This window comes from Phoenix dactylifera, chromosome 11 (assembly GCF_051530095.1).
Source record: "Phoenix dactylifera cultivar Ajwa chromosome 11, Ajwa_hap1_PhDact_Kaust_v1.1, whole genome shotgun sequence".
NCBI classification, from domain to species: Eukaryota; Viridiplantae; Streptophyta; class Magnoliopsida; order Arecales; family Arecaceae; genus Phoenix; species Phoenix dactylifera.
Genome location: NC_143200.1, coordinates 28,473,962 through 28,489,576, shown reverse-complemented (window position 1 = coordinate 28,489,576; position 15,615 = coordinate 28,473,962). Strand labels below are relative to the sequence as shown.

Genomic DNA, 15,615 nt, shown 5'->3' with positions numbered 1-15,615 from the left:
GCTTAAGTGCAGACCTTGATGGTGGGACTTATGTTACTTGAACATCATTGCATGGTTTGATTTGATTCTTGGACCTTAGCAATGCAGCTAGATGCGGGCGTCACAATCTTTTTGGTTTAAGTTGATAGTTCCCAAATTAAATTGAGTGACACACAACATATAAACAAAACAATAATTGTCATATGTGTATGCTTCAAGCACATGTACGAATAATGCGAACGCTAGTTCATGTTCATGTATGGTTGCATGCTAGATCTGTTATTAGGCCCTAACCCTAGAAAGTTTTGTGCTTATGCCCTTTCAAACTCGTTCATCTTCCTAGGTCACAAGAAGATTATTCTTGGTTCATGGTAGGCATACATACATGCAACAAAACTAAAATTGGTTGCTTGATTATAACTTGTTGAGTTTACTCTTGTTATCTCATGCATAATGCATGGATTTCTGCACCATCTTTCTTTCCCCGGAAGAAACGATCCGCTGGGTTGCTGAGAGGTTCAAACTGATTCTAAGGTAAATGTTTCAGAGAGCTGCCTTCCATATCTTTTACTGCCAAAGCTCTGCAACAGTTGCATCCCTATGTAGGCTCTGTTTAGATGATCTTGTTTGCGATATAAGCGAGGGTATATATATACTAAAACAGGGCAGGTTTTCCTCAAAAAATTATTCACTAAGTTGGTATCGCCAATATATAAAGTTGGCGAGGATGGGCATGCATGCAATCCTTTGCCCCCTTCCCACTTCCCAGCCTTCAAACGTTAAATACATGGCTTGCTGCATCAAAGTTCGGAATAACCCTCCATTCTGGATTGGTGTTCCGAGTGTTATTATTAAGCTTTAGCTCGCTACGCAGCTCCTTGCTTAAGTGGAGGCCATGGGTTCGACGCGATCCTTGGTTGCTTTGAGCGGCATTCGAGGTGGTTGCGGAAGACGGTCGAACACGTCTTGGAGGTCGGTGTTTCCGTGGACAAGGTTGCAGGGAGAGTTAATGCAGTAGGCACGAGTACATGCGGACGAGTAGGTGGTTAGGCATGGCACGGTTCGATCGAAATGGGTCCACTTTGGACATCCCTTGAGTCATGTCACGCTAGCCAAGATAATAGGACCCCAACAGCGCTACAACATCGAAAAATGGCACAAGTTAGCTCTACTACGTGAAGGCATCGAGGCCTTCTAGCGTGGAGGCAAATGGCGCAGCAAATTGAATCATTTTAGAAATATTTTATCTTGATCTTTTTTTACGTTGCATCATTCATAGTTCATGAATCATACGCTTTTAGTATGTATATATATTCAAAAAAGTCAAAAAAATAATACATCAGTGTTGGAGACGGCTCTCTTCCTCCGACCCATCGAGTTTTTCCGGAGTGATCCGCCCAACCTAATAATATTTTATTTTGGTTTTCGTAGCTGTATTCATATAACATGCCGTCTGAGCGGAAAAAAGAAAAAACAAAGCATCAAGGCCTCCAAATTAATTGAAACATTCGCAGGAATTTCAGAGTCCAAACAATTGAGATGCGCATCAATGGACCTGCACCTCACTCACCTGATCACCTGGAATAACTGAAGTCGCAGGGGCTCTGCTCTCCCAACAACCCAAAGTTTTCCTCTCCTCTCATATGGATAACCAACCGGCCGGCCGGCCGATTCAGTTGTCCCTGCCTCCATGGAGGGGCAGGGAATGCTTGAAGGCCTAGGAACAGCCTTCCACGGTTTTAGCCAGCGGATATTACAAAGAAAGACAACCCAATGTATACTGCTACACAAGAAAGATACCCAACAGAGAAGATTTAGTCTGCTACATTAAACTCTCCTGCAGTCGCTCAGGACAAGAGGGTGGCAGATATGGTGGTGTTTGGGTGATATGGGATGGATAGCTCAGCATTCAGAAATGATCTGTAGCTAACTTACCGTCCGAATGAATATTTAAGAAATTTATAATTAATTTATCATCATATAATTATTTTGAACTCTATTGTCTGGTGTGGCGAGCATTGATGTAAGTCTGAACCAATCTCCAACAGACAAACGAGATAAAGAAAGAAAGAGAGATGACAAGCCAAAAAGAATATACAAAACGGAAAAAGAGAGAGGAGATGATGAAGCCAAGCCAAAGCCACTGATCCTACTTTCGCATTCCCACACACGATCTCCATTAACCATTTATATGGCAAAATGCCCACATCTCATTCACAGCGTAGGGTACAGAAGAAGAAGAAGAAGAAGACAAAGTAGAATTTTCAAACAAAACTACAACAAAAATATATGCATATACATATATAATATAGGCAAGAAAGCAAAATAATTTTTTTTGGAAAAAAAAAAGTGATTGAGCCTATTACGCCAATATCCCAGTTCGACAAGCGGACATACACCTCAAACAAGAAGAAAACCTCATCATCTTGCATCTGTAGCCTTCCACCACCACCACCACCACCACCACCAGCAGCAGCAGCCCAGCACCATCTCCTCCTCCGCCACCGCCGCCATTGCCGACGCCGCGGCGTCTTCTCCCATGCCGATAGAACCAGATGCTTTTGCCTCGGAGACCAATGCTCTCTTCCCCTCTTTCTTTAGCTTGGGCGTTGAGGCCTGCCACCCTTTTGAGGGAGGAGACCTCTTCTCTGCTCTCTTCTCCTTTTTCCCCCGCTTTGAGAACTGTTTGATGTTCTTCGACCCCAGATTAATCGCAGTCTTTCCAACTTCTTCCGCTCCTCTCCTCCCATTCCTCTCTGATCTCTCCATCCCACACGCAATAGCTTCCAACCTGAAATATTTGTACACAAACACCTCAAAATGACCGAAATGCCCCTTCTTATAGCTTCAACGAGAAGGTAGAATGGCAAGAAAAGAAGGTTTAAACCGGGGGTAACTCAGGGACGCGGAGTTCAAGAGCCGTACTCTCCCCGGATTTCGCGTATCGATGGTTAGAGCTTCCGGCCGCCCCTTCATGACTCGAGAACAGCACGCCGCTAGAACTACGAAAGAAACAAGCCCGCAAGGAGTTTAAAAGGTTTTTTTTTTTTTTTTTTTTCATGCAACGGTACCTCATCCTACACTACACATCGGTGCACCCACAAGAGTTGTAAAAACAAGAAGATGAAGGGAAAAAAAAAAAAAAAAAAAAAACTCAAAACTCTTCCATAAAAATTCTTCTAGATGATACATTATAAATAAGGCAATTCAGTCTACTATACTATTCATCTTCTGAAATACATGAATAGTCAGAAAAAAAAAAAAAAAGAGCAAGCTTCTGCACCAGCTCTTGTGCCGTTTGTGCCTGTCAGCACTTTACTGGGACCAGTTAAAAAAAATAAATAAATAAAAGGAACTTGGGATTTGTCCTCTCCTTTTCCTGTTTAAAATTAAATACGGTCGAGGGTAAGATGAAATGTGTGTGTATATATATATATATATATATATATATATATATATTTATAATGTATGCGGCAGGCGCTGCGGCAGGCGCTGCCGCTCCCATGTGCGTGGCCGCGGGCGACCGCAAACGAACAACGCTGCGACGAGATCTCCCAAACGGGACCATCGACACGTCACCCCTATTCACGATTACAAAATTAACCCAGGAGATTATGGCAGCCGGGCCGGTCGGGGAAGAAAAGGGCAATCTGGTCATTCGAGATGGGCCGTGGTTTCGTCGAGAAAGCCTACTGATAGGGGGTTGTCGTTTGAATTTAGATTTTAGAAGCCCAAGAAGCAACTTGGGACGGGATGGACGGAGACTAGCGCGAACAAGTGCTTTGAGGCTGAAGCTTGGAATCGAGCTTCGAGACCACCCCCATCGACCGGACATGGAATGTCTGAAGAAACGGCCAAGATTTTAAATCTTATATGTTTTTGGAAAAAATTAAATAAAAGCAAAAATATATTTTTTTAAAAAAAATCCAACGACTCTAGTTGTATCTTGACTAGAACCAAGGGACCAGCCATGACTGGACCTCATCTGAACGCTTCTTTTTATTTATCTGTTAAGTACTGAAGAGGGGATCTTTTAAGAGGGATAGCCATCTTTCGTGAGAGGAGGAGGAGGAAAAGTGCACAGAAATCCAGAAAAGCTGTGAAGAGGAAGGAAAGGGATGGGGGGCTTAAAGGAGTACTGATGGATAAGATAGATAGATAGACAGCTTTCTTACCTTTCATCCTTCTTATCCTCCTTTTTCTCTTCTCTGCTCCCTCTCTCGCCGCCCAGAATACACCAAATCCGCACCTGACGAGCACTTATCTTGGACCTCTCTTTGGACCCAAGCAGCGCTCTCAACCACCGATCAATCGCAGTCTCGCCGAAACCCTCGCATCCTCCTTAATTTGTGCCGTTGCTTTCTATCTCTCATGCAGGGAAGTAGAGAGATGTGAGGTGCTCTTCTTGGTGCTCTTTTTATTTTTTCAAGGAGATGAGTTCTGTTTAGCAAAAAAAAAAGGAGATGAGTTCTCGAAAAACGAGGATGCGCGGTCTCTTTCCCTGGGAGCGGTGTGACGGCTCTTACTGTGGAGCTAGACTGTGAGAGGACTGAGGACCAGTAAAAGAGTCGAAAACGACGACATCTTTTGATTTTTTTTTAAAAAAAACAATATCTTATCGCAAGAAACACAAATAGGTGCCGTTGAACGGTTTGAATTGGTTTAATTACGACTATGCCACTGAGACATGGATCTGCAACGGTATAATAACTGAACCGTCGCGGTCTTCGTTACTGTTGACCAGTTGACCAAGATCCCGTCACCTGCAGGTAGATACACCGGGACCTGGTAACCCGACTGGTGCACCGCCGTCCGCATTTTAATTAAGCATGTTGACATGCTTATGGTACAACAATAGCTCACACATAACAGATATAGATGCGGCTAACAAAATTTTAAAAAAAACTATATAAAGACTCCGGCATTAAGCCACATCTAATTAGATGAAATCTCTAGAATGATGTGCCTTAAAAAAAATAACCTAGTCGGCAGTCTGAAACATGGATCCGCAACGGTATAATAATTGAACCGCTGCGGTCTTCGTTACTGTTGACTAGTTGACCGAGATCCCATCACCTAGGGGTAGATTTACCTGGACCTAGTAACCCTACTGCTGCACCGCTGTTCGTGTATTAATCAAGCATGCTGACGTGCTTATGGTACAACAGCGGCTCACACACAACAAATATAGATGTAGTCAACAAAATAAAAATAAAAACACTATTCGGCATGAAGCCGCATTCTAATTAGATAAAGCCTCTAGTGTGATGCGCCTTAAAGAAAGTAATCTAGTCTTGTTTGTCTTCCTACAAACGGGCCTGGGGGGAATGCTTATTATTTCTTAGTTTCCGCCCGGCGCTCACGTAAGATCCATCTCCCTGCCGAACTGCGGCCTCAGCAGCGCGGCTCAGTTGCGACCGCCCGGTTCACTGTACAGACAAATACGGCCTTCCGATCTCAGCGGAATAAAAAAATATGTACACAGCCTTCCACCGCCGTGGCAGCCTGAAATTGGACTGTAGGAGGATAAAGTAGAATCCAGGGATAGACAGGGGATATTCACGGGCTCCACGGATATCCATGAAAATATAAAAAATAATAATAATATCTAAAAATTCAGTAGAAATATCTGTCAGAATTATCTCTAAGATAGATTCAATATAATTAATAGTTTATGTTGCCATCCAATCTATAGTGCTGTACGTAGAGTTGTCTCGATATTTCAGTAATTCTGTCGGAATGGATGGAAACTGATCTCGAAAGATGCTGATCTAGAAAATCATCTTAGCAACTATCAAAGAATCATTCTTTGAATTGCCTTCAGAATTATTGTTGTCTATGACACAACTTATGTAGCATGAAGTTTTTCGATCAAAACTGTAGTATCAACTGGGATTGGGCAGCCTAAAATAGAACTATTAAGAGGATAAAGTAGGTAGATGGAGGATATTCAGGTGCTCCGCTAGGATTGACCTCTTAATATGAATTCGACAACCCATGTCAAACCAACAAAAAATCCGCAACATCAGCTGATAAAATTGTGTCTTCTTGATGCATCCGGTTGAAACATGAGAGTAAGTGCTCGAGAGCAACTCGGTCCGCTTTGTTCAAAGGCATTTCCTAGTGCAAGTGATGCTTTAAAATCAGCAATTCATGTTCCACTTCCATGAATTTAAGAATACGCAGACTTCATTTTTGGTAGAACGCTATGTCCCCCGTGGACATGTCTTTCAAGTGAAAACAGTTGAACCATTTTTTAATGGACTAAATAAACATAATAGTTTGGAATAGATTGAGTGGCTAAGATCTAGCATAGATCATGTGGCTAAGATCATCCATGGTAGTATATGCGTATCCAAGTCGGCTACAACTTACCAAACGGACCAACTAATCAGAGTTTGCCACAACGCCAGCACATCGTTGATCAGGAACAGCTACCTAGCGAGTCAGGCGCCACATGGCCGAATTCACATATTATAAACTCTCCATGGTTGGCCGCATCCTAGCCAAGCCTTAGTGATCGCTGAAATTCTACTGATGTGATAGGCAAGACGTCATCCGCATGCGAGACGCATTCACTCTCGATGTCTAGGTCATACCCAGGCCAGTCATTTCTGGTCGCCCCACGTGCTCTGAATGGTAGGTAAGCTCCTCCACCCTTGCAATCAACAAAAGAAGGGAAACCCAAGAGGTAAGTGCTCAAGACGCTCTAAGAGACTATAAGAGAACCTTCTTCTATTCTTCGAGTATCATTCTGACTTAGGTATCGGAGGATTTCTCGCTGAATATGCTTCGGCCATAGAACTTCTTCATTTGTACTGTTTCAGGTCAAAGTGTGGCCACCCAATAAGAACCCCGATAGCGGTCGTACACTGCACGCTCTCTCCTATCCTAATTGGAGCAACCGATAGCCGAACTCTCCAAAATCGTTGTGTCTATCATCACGTTGCCTAGGACGGGCTAGTTCTCTGCGGCAACAATAATTTAATTGGAATCACGTTGATCAGACCCATGAGAGATTGATTCTCACCATCTTTTTTTTTAAAAAAAAAAAAAACTTTGATTGTAGTGTTTCCACCCTAAATTAATTGCAGTAATTTTTATTGACTAAAAGGTGCACTGTATTTTGTAATATAATCAATTAATCATGGATTCCCATATCTACCATCAAAACTAAGAATTCAGATACCGAGAAAAAGATTTCATTAGGAAAATGCATATGATGGTGGGGGGCGCCAAAGCTTAAAAAGAAAGCATAGCTAAATTTAAAACTATATTTGAATAAGCATGAAGAGCGGCATTCCGAGATCCGGGATAAGCTAAGATAGTGGGACGGAGCACACCCTGAAAGATCACTAAACTATTAAGCACTCCTTTAAAGAATGCAAGCAGTCAACTGACTCAATGATGTTTGGTGAGTTTAAATTTTAAAGTTCATCTTTAGCCATATTAAGAAAAGCAATTTGGTGCACATTACTCTGCAACGAAGCTTCATCAATATTATCACAGTTAAAACTTTTAGATGCAACTATATCCATGATGTCCAGCATTGAGTTAGCTTCCAACATATATTGAATTATTCAAAATGGAGGTCGGATAAGAAAGTTTATAAAAGATTTATTAAACTTGTATTAATTATAAAAAATTCTACAAAATCATGGAAATGACATTTCACAACCTATAATTTAAAGGATGATTTCTTTTATTTTTATTCAATTTTTATGTTTCCTTCTTATAGAAAATCATGTTAGATAAGTTAGAAATCCAATAAAAATTAGAAAAGTATTTTTTTCTTATTTATTCGATATGTATCTTTTTAAATATCTCCTATATAGTCTTAGAATTCGTTGAAATAATGATAAACTTCTTTTGAGATTATTCTCAATTTGTTTAACGGTAAAAGTCTGTTTAAGATCTTTTGGTGTAAGGCTATGATTTGGGAGGAGATTTTTGTGAGAGGTAGGAGTTATTTTACCAAGATTATGTGAGCTGTGAGGCTGAAAATCCAGCAAGAAGAGGTGGCAAGAGGCCTTTGGTTATATCCTTAGTTTAGGTCTAGACGTCTAGTTCTTAACTCAGCATTATTTACTTGATGTAGCTTGTAGTTAATTTTTGTGCTTCCAGTTTAAATTTTTACTATGCTTTTTAGTCTTAGATCTTGTGTAAGACAAGAAATTCTATAGAATTCCTCACCCCTATCATTTTGCCATTCACATTTCTCGCCACCCTATTTTTCTTATTCTAGAGTTTGATAAGGCTCTTTTAGGTGGACGAAGAGGAGATCCAATTTTCTTGAAAGATAAAAACCTTTGGAGAAAAGGTATGTGGGAGATTCCTTTAATATAATATGATCCTTTATCTAATTTCACATATTTTTCTAAAATATTAAAATATCAATATTTGGAGAAATAACATTATTTATAGTGTACAAAATTAACCAAAGATCTCACTTGATATTTCACAGCATATACCACATTGTACAGCATCGATTTTGCACATGGTGAAAATTTTGCATTGCCATTGGATTCAACTCAATCATTTTTTAATCCTGATATATCAGGCAATGCTTAAATGGTATGATCCCAGAAGCTGCTGCTTGCATGATAACGCCAAAAATGGACACATAGACTTTTTAGCTATTCGTGAAAAGTTGTGCGGGCATGTGTTTAGCTTCATATCGGGTATACATATACAGGACTAAGGAATTCAAATAATACCTTTCGGCTATTTTTTTGGATAAAATTCGAAGTTGCTACAAATGGTATCAGAGCAAACTTGATATGTTGCCAACGTGGATTAAAGAACACTATAGCATGGGTCCACTGGGGCTATCTACGGGCTAATTGCCTTATGATTGATTAGAATGGATTTGCATCCTTAACGTAGTAAGAATGCGGGGGCTTAAATAAGGGAGGTGTTGTGGTTCAAATTTGGCCCGAGGGCGACCACGCCGGAGGAGTCGAGGGAGCCGCCGAGGCGTCAAGGAAGAGGGCAAGATCTACCACCCGCGTGCCGGAGTACCTGCACAAAGTCTTATCAGTGTTTCTGGTGAGGACCCTCCGACGATCAAGTTAGGAAGGTATATATTTGGTTTTTCTCAAAAGGAGTTTCCCTTTGGGGTTATATAACGGGGCTGTTTATAGTCCCGGTGGAGAGGCCCAGGAGGCAGAGGCATTGCCCGCCTTCATCATGAGGAGGGATGTCTCTTAGCCGAATAACGCGCAGCTAGAGCTGGGCGGTGGCGTGCAGTGCCCCCCATTCCTGAGAACTGGCTGGAGTAGTCATGGAGCTGTCCTTTGACTGTCGTGGGCCAGCTAATGAAGCGTGGTGTAGTGGCATTGCAACATACGGCCACGTAGGAGGATGTGGGCGCACATGGGTACAGCCGTTGGCGAGGCCGAGCACGTTGAGAGATCGCATCACGCGTTCGATGGGGTCAGTTTGATATATAGTGTGGTTAGCCCAGCACCTCGGATTTCGAGGTGCGCCAGGCGGGGTACCCCGAGCTCAAGGATCGGGGTATATTACCGAAGAGGACGTCTTGGACTTAGTCGAGGGGTACAGGAGGGCGGGGGAGCTTTTGGCGGAGTTCAAGGTCGGGCTGATTCTAGGCCGGACCGAGGACACGTCTAGTAGGCGTCGGTGCTTATTGGGCTAAAATTGGGTGGTCCTTTTGTTGTGGGCTGGATGATCCATTTCGCCCCCCATTAGGAGGATATGTGAGAATCCGTACGAGTAGATATTTAATCCGATATTATCTATATATAAATATAGATACTTGTATAATCCCAAAAAAACTAAATAATATCTTTTAATTAGTTTTTTCTGGATGAGGTTCAGAGTTATTACACTCTTTATGGTGGTTGGCTCCAAAAGGAAGCAACAATAAAGAACAAAACAATAAGGAACGCGAGTCACCCCCGGCGTCTCCTTTCCCACCCACATAGTGAAAACAAGAAGTTACCACACTCTTTTAGTTCCAGTTACGACCGCATGAGAAATCAAAAAGCGAACGTGATCATGCCCTTCACATAATCGCATCTCCCACATCCACAATCCCCAAAGCTTTTGTTTCTTTGGCCAAATCCATCTCCAGTATGTTTCTTTATAGATATAGTTTTCCAATGGTACATACAAGAAGGGCTAGGACAAAGGTGGTGGGGGATATCTAGGTTGGAGATCTCTGTCAATATAACGGATAAAAAAGAAACCAGGTTAAAGCCTCCAAAGTTAAATGTCAATGAGCTCAATAATACTTCTTAACTGATTGCACTCATTCAGTAAACCAAAGAGAACAACACATAAAGCCCTAAAAGGTTAGTGTTGATACATTCACTGATAATTCTTGTGGCTGTCATCCCCTAAATTGGCTTCATTGGCATATGTAGTGTCCTTTCATGTCCAAAAGGAGACAAGCAAGCTGCTCCCTTCATCTGCAATTACCTTTTACTAAAACACAGAAATCCTTGTCAATTGGTGAAAGTAACAAGTTGTCATCTCATGTCCTTCTTATGCATGATTCACTTCCACGAAAATTATTAACAACACGTCATTGGCCATATAAAATTATTTTTAACTGAGTGCCCAAAATCATGATGGTTGCATCAACAAATATGTTGGGGTTCACACTAATCTTTTGGAAGGGCTCAATCACGCACACCATTAGCATTTTGCTATAGATTTTCAGGGAGATTAACGAAGAGAAATTTTCTAAAGTCAAAAAATAAGAATAATTTTAACCAGCAGATAGTGTGCAGCATGATGATTTCCATGAAATTTTGCTGCTATTGGAATGGTTCTGGGCAAATACTATGTAAACTACCATAGCTATCATGAGACTGAAGCAACTACACAAATAAAAATAGTTAAAGAGCGAGCGCTATCTCCTCTCTCAGATTAATTAAAACTAAGTAGTCACCAGGATTGCCCCTATCACTCATATTTGTATCCCAATCACCTTTTGACGAGGCCAAACCCGTTTATGTACGCTTTCCACCATCCAATTTAGGAACTTGGTGCCACTTACGAGCTCGAGCGGCTTCTTCCTCGAGCCTTGGACCCACCTAGTCCAACTGCTGATTATCTTGGGCACAAAAAAGAATAGCTTTTTTTGTGCTGGCAGTTCCAACTCGAATTCATACAAGGGGGCCCAATAAAATCAAAAAATGTAAAGAATAAAGGGGAATGCTTCACTGTCCATAGGAAAGAATCAAGATGTCTCTATTGTTGCCGACGAAGCCCGATTTGATGGTTGGAAGGCTTCTGATTGGTTGGCACTTCGATAGAATACCAATTTATGGTGCGCTTGATGCTGCTCCGAATTGGCTCCTATCAAATTCTCTGATGCTTAAATCAGAAAAAGTTTTAATGAATAGCAAATGAATGTAGCGAGAAGACTAGAGAGAGTTTGAAAGAAAAACCTAATATCTAGACTTCTTTTATAAACAAAAAATTCTTCTTCCTTTGGACTCGGACTTTAGATTTTTCAATTCGATGGAGCGATATTCGAGCTTTTCTTATTTGGATCAGCCCAAAATTTTAGATCCGAATAAAATTGAGTTCATATTGTGCCACATATCACCTCTCGACCCGTCGACCTATTTTGGCCACATCTTAGCACAAGTAAAAGCTAATGCCTCTTCCATCATGCGTAACCTAAAGTTTTCCTAGTGGCACCACCATGTGGTTGTCTTTGCGCAACTCTTGACCCATCTGAGAGGGCATTTTTGGCTTTGACTACAAGGCCAGCCACATGTGCAAAGCGTACGCCCACAAACAAAGTTACAAAAGCCCGGCTCTTTGGCGAATGGTCCCGTGTCGCTAGACATGGGCCTAATGGATCAAAGTTCCGTCGCCATCGGATTTGGAAGCTCAAATAAGGTCAGACCAGAACCAAAGTTGCACAAGTTTTATTCTCTGATGGGTCCATTTTCCCACTCAATAAAATCAAAAACAACAAATCATGAAATGTCCTAGATAACACTCCCTTTCTGGCCATAGGGTGCCTCCGAAATGGCAGGCTATATAAGCAGCCACCTAATCCGCGGCCATATTGGCTTCTCTGAACACATACTTGGTCTGAAAGATCACTTGTCTCTAACCATCATCCAAATGTCTCGAAGCACGAAATGACAAGTTGTTTTTCATCAGAGAATTATCACAAGTAGTAGCAGTAGCACTGCAGGGGACAACTTTGAGCACTTATCGGTGTCCCGTGATTGAAGCCGAATTCAGTGGATTGTGCATCCGATTTATGCTGGATCAATAGTGGCGGGAGGCCCGGACCACCACAATCCTTCAGGTGGATTTATCACGAGTGGATCTTAAGTTGTGGTCCTCCTCTTGGATGGAATCAGCATGCTTCACCTTCGTAGCTTCACACCATGGGGTGCATTGGTGGACCACTTGGTTATGCCCAATTAGTGTGCTTGCTTTAGAGATTATATTGTCAGCATGGGCGATAGCGAGGGTTTTTTTTTTTTTTATTTTCAATATGATCTTTTTCGCTTTTTGTTTTTCTTTCTGCCGACATCCGGGAGGACGGTAGTTGCTATAATTAATTTGCAATCTTAACCTTGAGTAACACCATACATGAAGATAAATAGAGGTTGCACCCATTTGAAAAGAGAAAGTTGCATGCTCGAAATCCTACGCAGAACTTGTATCAGTAGAAAAGGCCTCCTCTCATTAGAGAGTCCCGTAGACTAGTTCGGAAGATGGGCGGTCTACAGACAACACATGTTTTTCGGGAGGCGAACCAATCTGCAGACTAGGTTGCTTTTTTCGTCGCTCGGTACTATGAGGAGTTCTTTTGGAATACTCCTTATTTATTGTACTCTTTATTTTCTGTTGATTTGGCATGTTGTACTTACGTTAGAGCTATATAAATTACTGCTTTTACCAAAAAAAAGAAAAAAAAAAAAAAAAAAAAGGCCTCATCTGGTTCCATCCTTTCAAAATAAATAAATAAATTTCCTGTTATAAATATCCAATTGTAAACAATTTGATATTGTCAACCCTTTAATCAATTGAAGTACAATGATGACGAGCAGGCTACATTGGCACAACCCTTTCCATCCCTGTCGGCTACAATTTAGTGGCACCACCGTGTGATTCTAAGAGTCCAGCAACCATTTTTAATGGAGATGTGAGCTCCAATAACAAGAGCAGTTTAAATTTGTATCCGAGGACCGATAAAGGAGAGATGATCTACAATAAAACTGATCATGAATTGAAAATTTAGTTAATGACATTATAAGGAACTTAATCTTCGTAGTTGGACTGTATTGTTGCATTGCTCGAAAACAGTTGTGCCATATACACTTCAACAATTGAGGAATTAGTGAAGGTTGTTCGCTTAAACCGTAGTGGATGACATTGATCTTCTTTAAAATCAAGCCATCCCAGAAATTAAATGCTTGTTCATCTATTCCAACAGCAACACCTAAGATATTCCAATGTTCTGGAGGAAAATATGTTAAAAAACTTAAGAGATATTTATATTATGAAAAGAAGCTAAATTCAGTATCCTGGAATCATGCATTTGGTTTGGATTGCGGAAACACTCTAATTTCTAATGACAAGACATTACTTGCTGTTGCTCAAAAAATAAAATAAGAGAGAAGCTCTCCATCTATCTATCTTCCCTTGAGGAAGCCTTTGCTCGTGCCCTCCCAAACTTCCTATTAGGTGCAACCTTCTCCACACTGCTGCCTTGGTCTTACTCGCAAAAGTTTCTAAACTCGTTTGATCCATAGAAAGAATTTCTCCTCGCTGAAATATTTTTTAAAAAAATTCATGCTCAGATATATAATGCTCGAAAAAGTAGTTTTTGCATGTTCGGTTGAATATAAAAAAGTGGCATATTCCATAATGTCTTATTTTTGGATGAGCATATATTTTTCTAAGAAAATTATATTAAATAATTGTGATGCCCTTAATAAAAGAAAATATCTTACCCTATTCTATCTAAAAATTTAATAATTTTTTTGGAAAAAAATTACCAAAATTTTCAACTGGTGAGAATTGGACTTTTCCATATCTCATATAGATTTCTCTTTTCCATAAAATATGAGAATCTTATTCTTATAAAAAAATTACTTTTCTATTTTTTTTTTTTGAAAACTCTAACTAAATACGAAGTATTTCTCTATTTTTTCGTTGGTCATACTTTCTATCTTTTTCTCTTTTTTTTTGCAAAGTCCTTCATTTGATAGATTGAGACTTGAGAGCCACTCCTTCGTGGTATAAAGAGAGCATTTCAAATTGTTCAAAGAGAAGACGTAACATAGCTTACATCAATGGGGTCGCCGCAAACAAGAAGATCAATGAGATTACACAAGGTAGCTAAGGATGCCCTTCGAACACCCAATATTGACCGATCATCTTCAGGCCTATCTTCTTAGACATCAGAGAACTCACCTCCAGCAACTATTTGAGAAGCAAAATTTTCCGTAATCACACCATCACGAAGTGGTTAATAGCAGAACACCATAAAATCCCGGTGGTTTTATGCCTCCCTTCTATTTCAACAACAACAACAAAAAAAAGAAAAAACACTTGCACTAAGAATTCCATACCTAATCTTGGTGGCATTGGAAGACGGAAGCACATGGAGGAACATCGTAATACCCGGCCCACGAAAGTAGGCTCAACTCGGCCGGGCCCAGATCCCATCAAGAATCTAACCCAGTGCGAGCCCTCGCCGCACGCCCCACCGCCAGCCCCTCCCGTCCCTCCGCCTTCCGGCGACCGTCTTGCCGTCCTCCTCCCTCCTCTTCATCTCTTTCTTACTCTCTTCTCTCTCTTGCTCACCAAGAAAAGACTTACTTGGCGACACCATTGGAGAAAGATGACACCAAAGTGCTCCAATGGTTGGTTACTTGGTGGCCAAAGCAAACTCCTAGAACTCTCTTTTGCGTTGCACATTCCTTCCACCACCCTGAACAAACCCAGTTTTTACCTCCCTGTCGGAAGGCTTGTACAAAGACATTGGAGTAGCCTCTGTATACCTTCTCGACGTAGTCGGAGTACTTGGCGTCATGCTGACTGGAAGCCAAACGTGAGATGCTACAAGGCTTTACGCTTGGAAGGAAAGGAATGAGCTGCATCCTTCGAGCCAAAGTATAAATCCAAATGCGACGCGTATATCACTAGCAACAAAGCGTAATTTACTTTAATTAGTACGTGTTTTGCTTTTGTGACCCATCCGTGACTACTTTAGCCACCGTTCTTCTTTGTATTGGTCCGTCCATCTTGTGCTCGGTTAGGTCTCCCAATGTTACTGAGCTGGGCTCACAGGAGGGAAGGGTATGAGTAAAACCGGCCGGAGTGCCCAACACACGATCATTTCTGCCTGCATTGAACATTCTTCTGGTGAGGTAGGGACCCAGTGAAAGCTACAATGCGGGGGTGGACTTGTCCCGTCCTCCCTCCTTCCCCTTTTTTTTCAGCAAAAAAAAAAATGAAAAAAAAAGATCCCCCAATATAGTAACAGGGGAATAATCATTGTGATGCATGTCACACACCCACATGCATACGTCGTACATATTCACTTATCTGAAATGCCAAGCAACCAAAGTCACTTGTATGCATACTCGCAGTAAATAAAGAAGTTATTCTTGAAAGTGGTCAGTT

The 15,615-nt window shown here is 41.2% G+C and overlaps 1 protein-coding gene across 1 annotated transcript; it reads right to left on the bottom strand.

The window, feature by feature from the left end:
* Nucleotides 1–1,604: 1,604 nt before the first annotated feature.
* On the bottom strand, nt 1,605–4,308 carry LOC148700748 (uncharacterized). Its single transcript, XM_088707697.2, has 2 exons — nt 4,155–4,308; nt 1,605–2,770 (listed from the first exon to the last, which is right to left on the bottom strand). The coding sequence occupies exon 2, from the start codon at nt 2,746–2,748 to the stop codon at nt 2,401–2,403; it is 348 nt and encodes a 115-aa protein (XP_088563823.2). The 5' UTR covers nt 2,749–2,770; nt 4,155–4,308; the 3' UTR covers nt 1,605–2,400.
* Between the last annotated feature and the right edge of the window lie 11,307 nt (nt 4,309–15,615).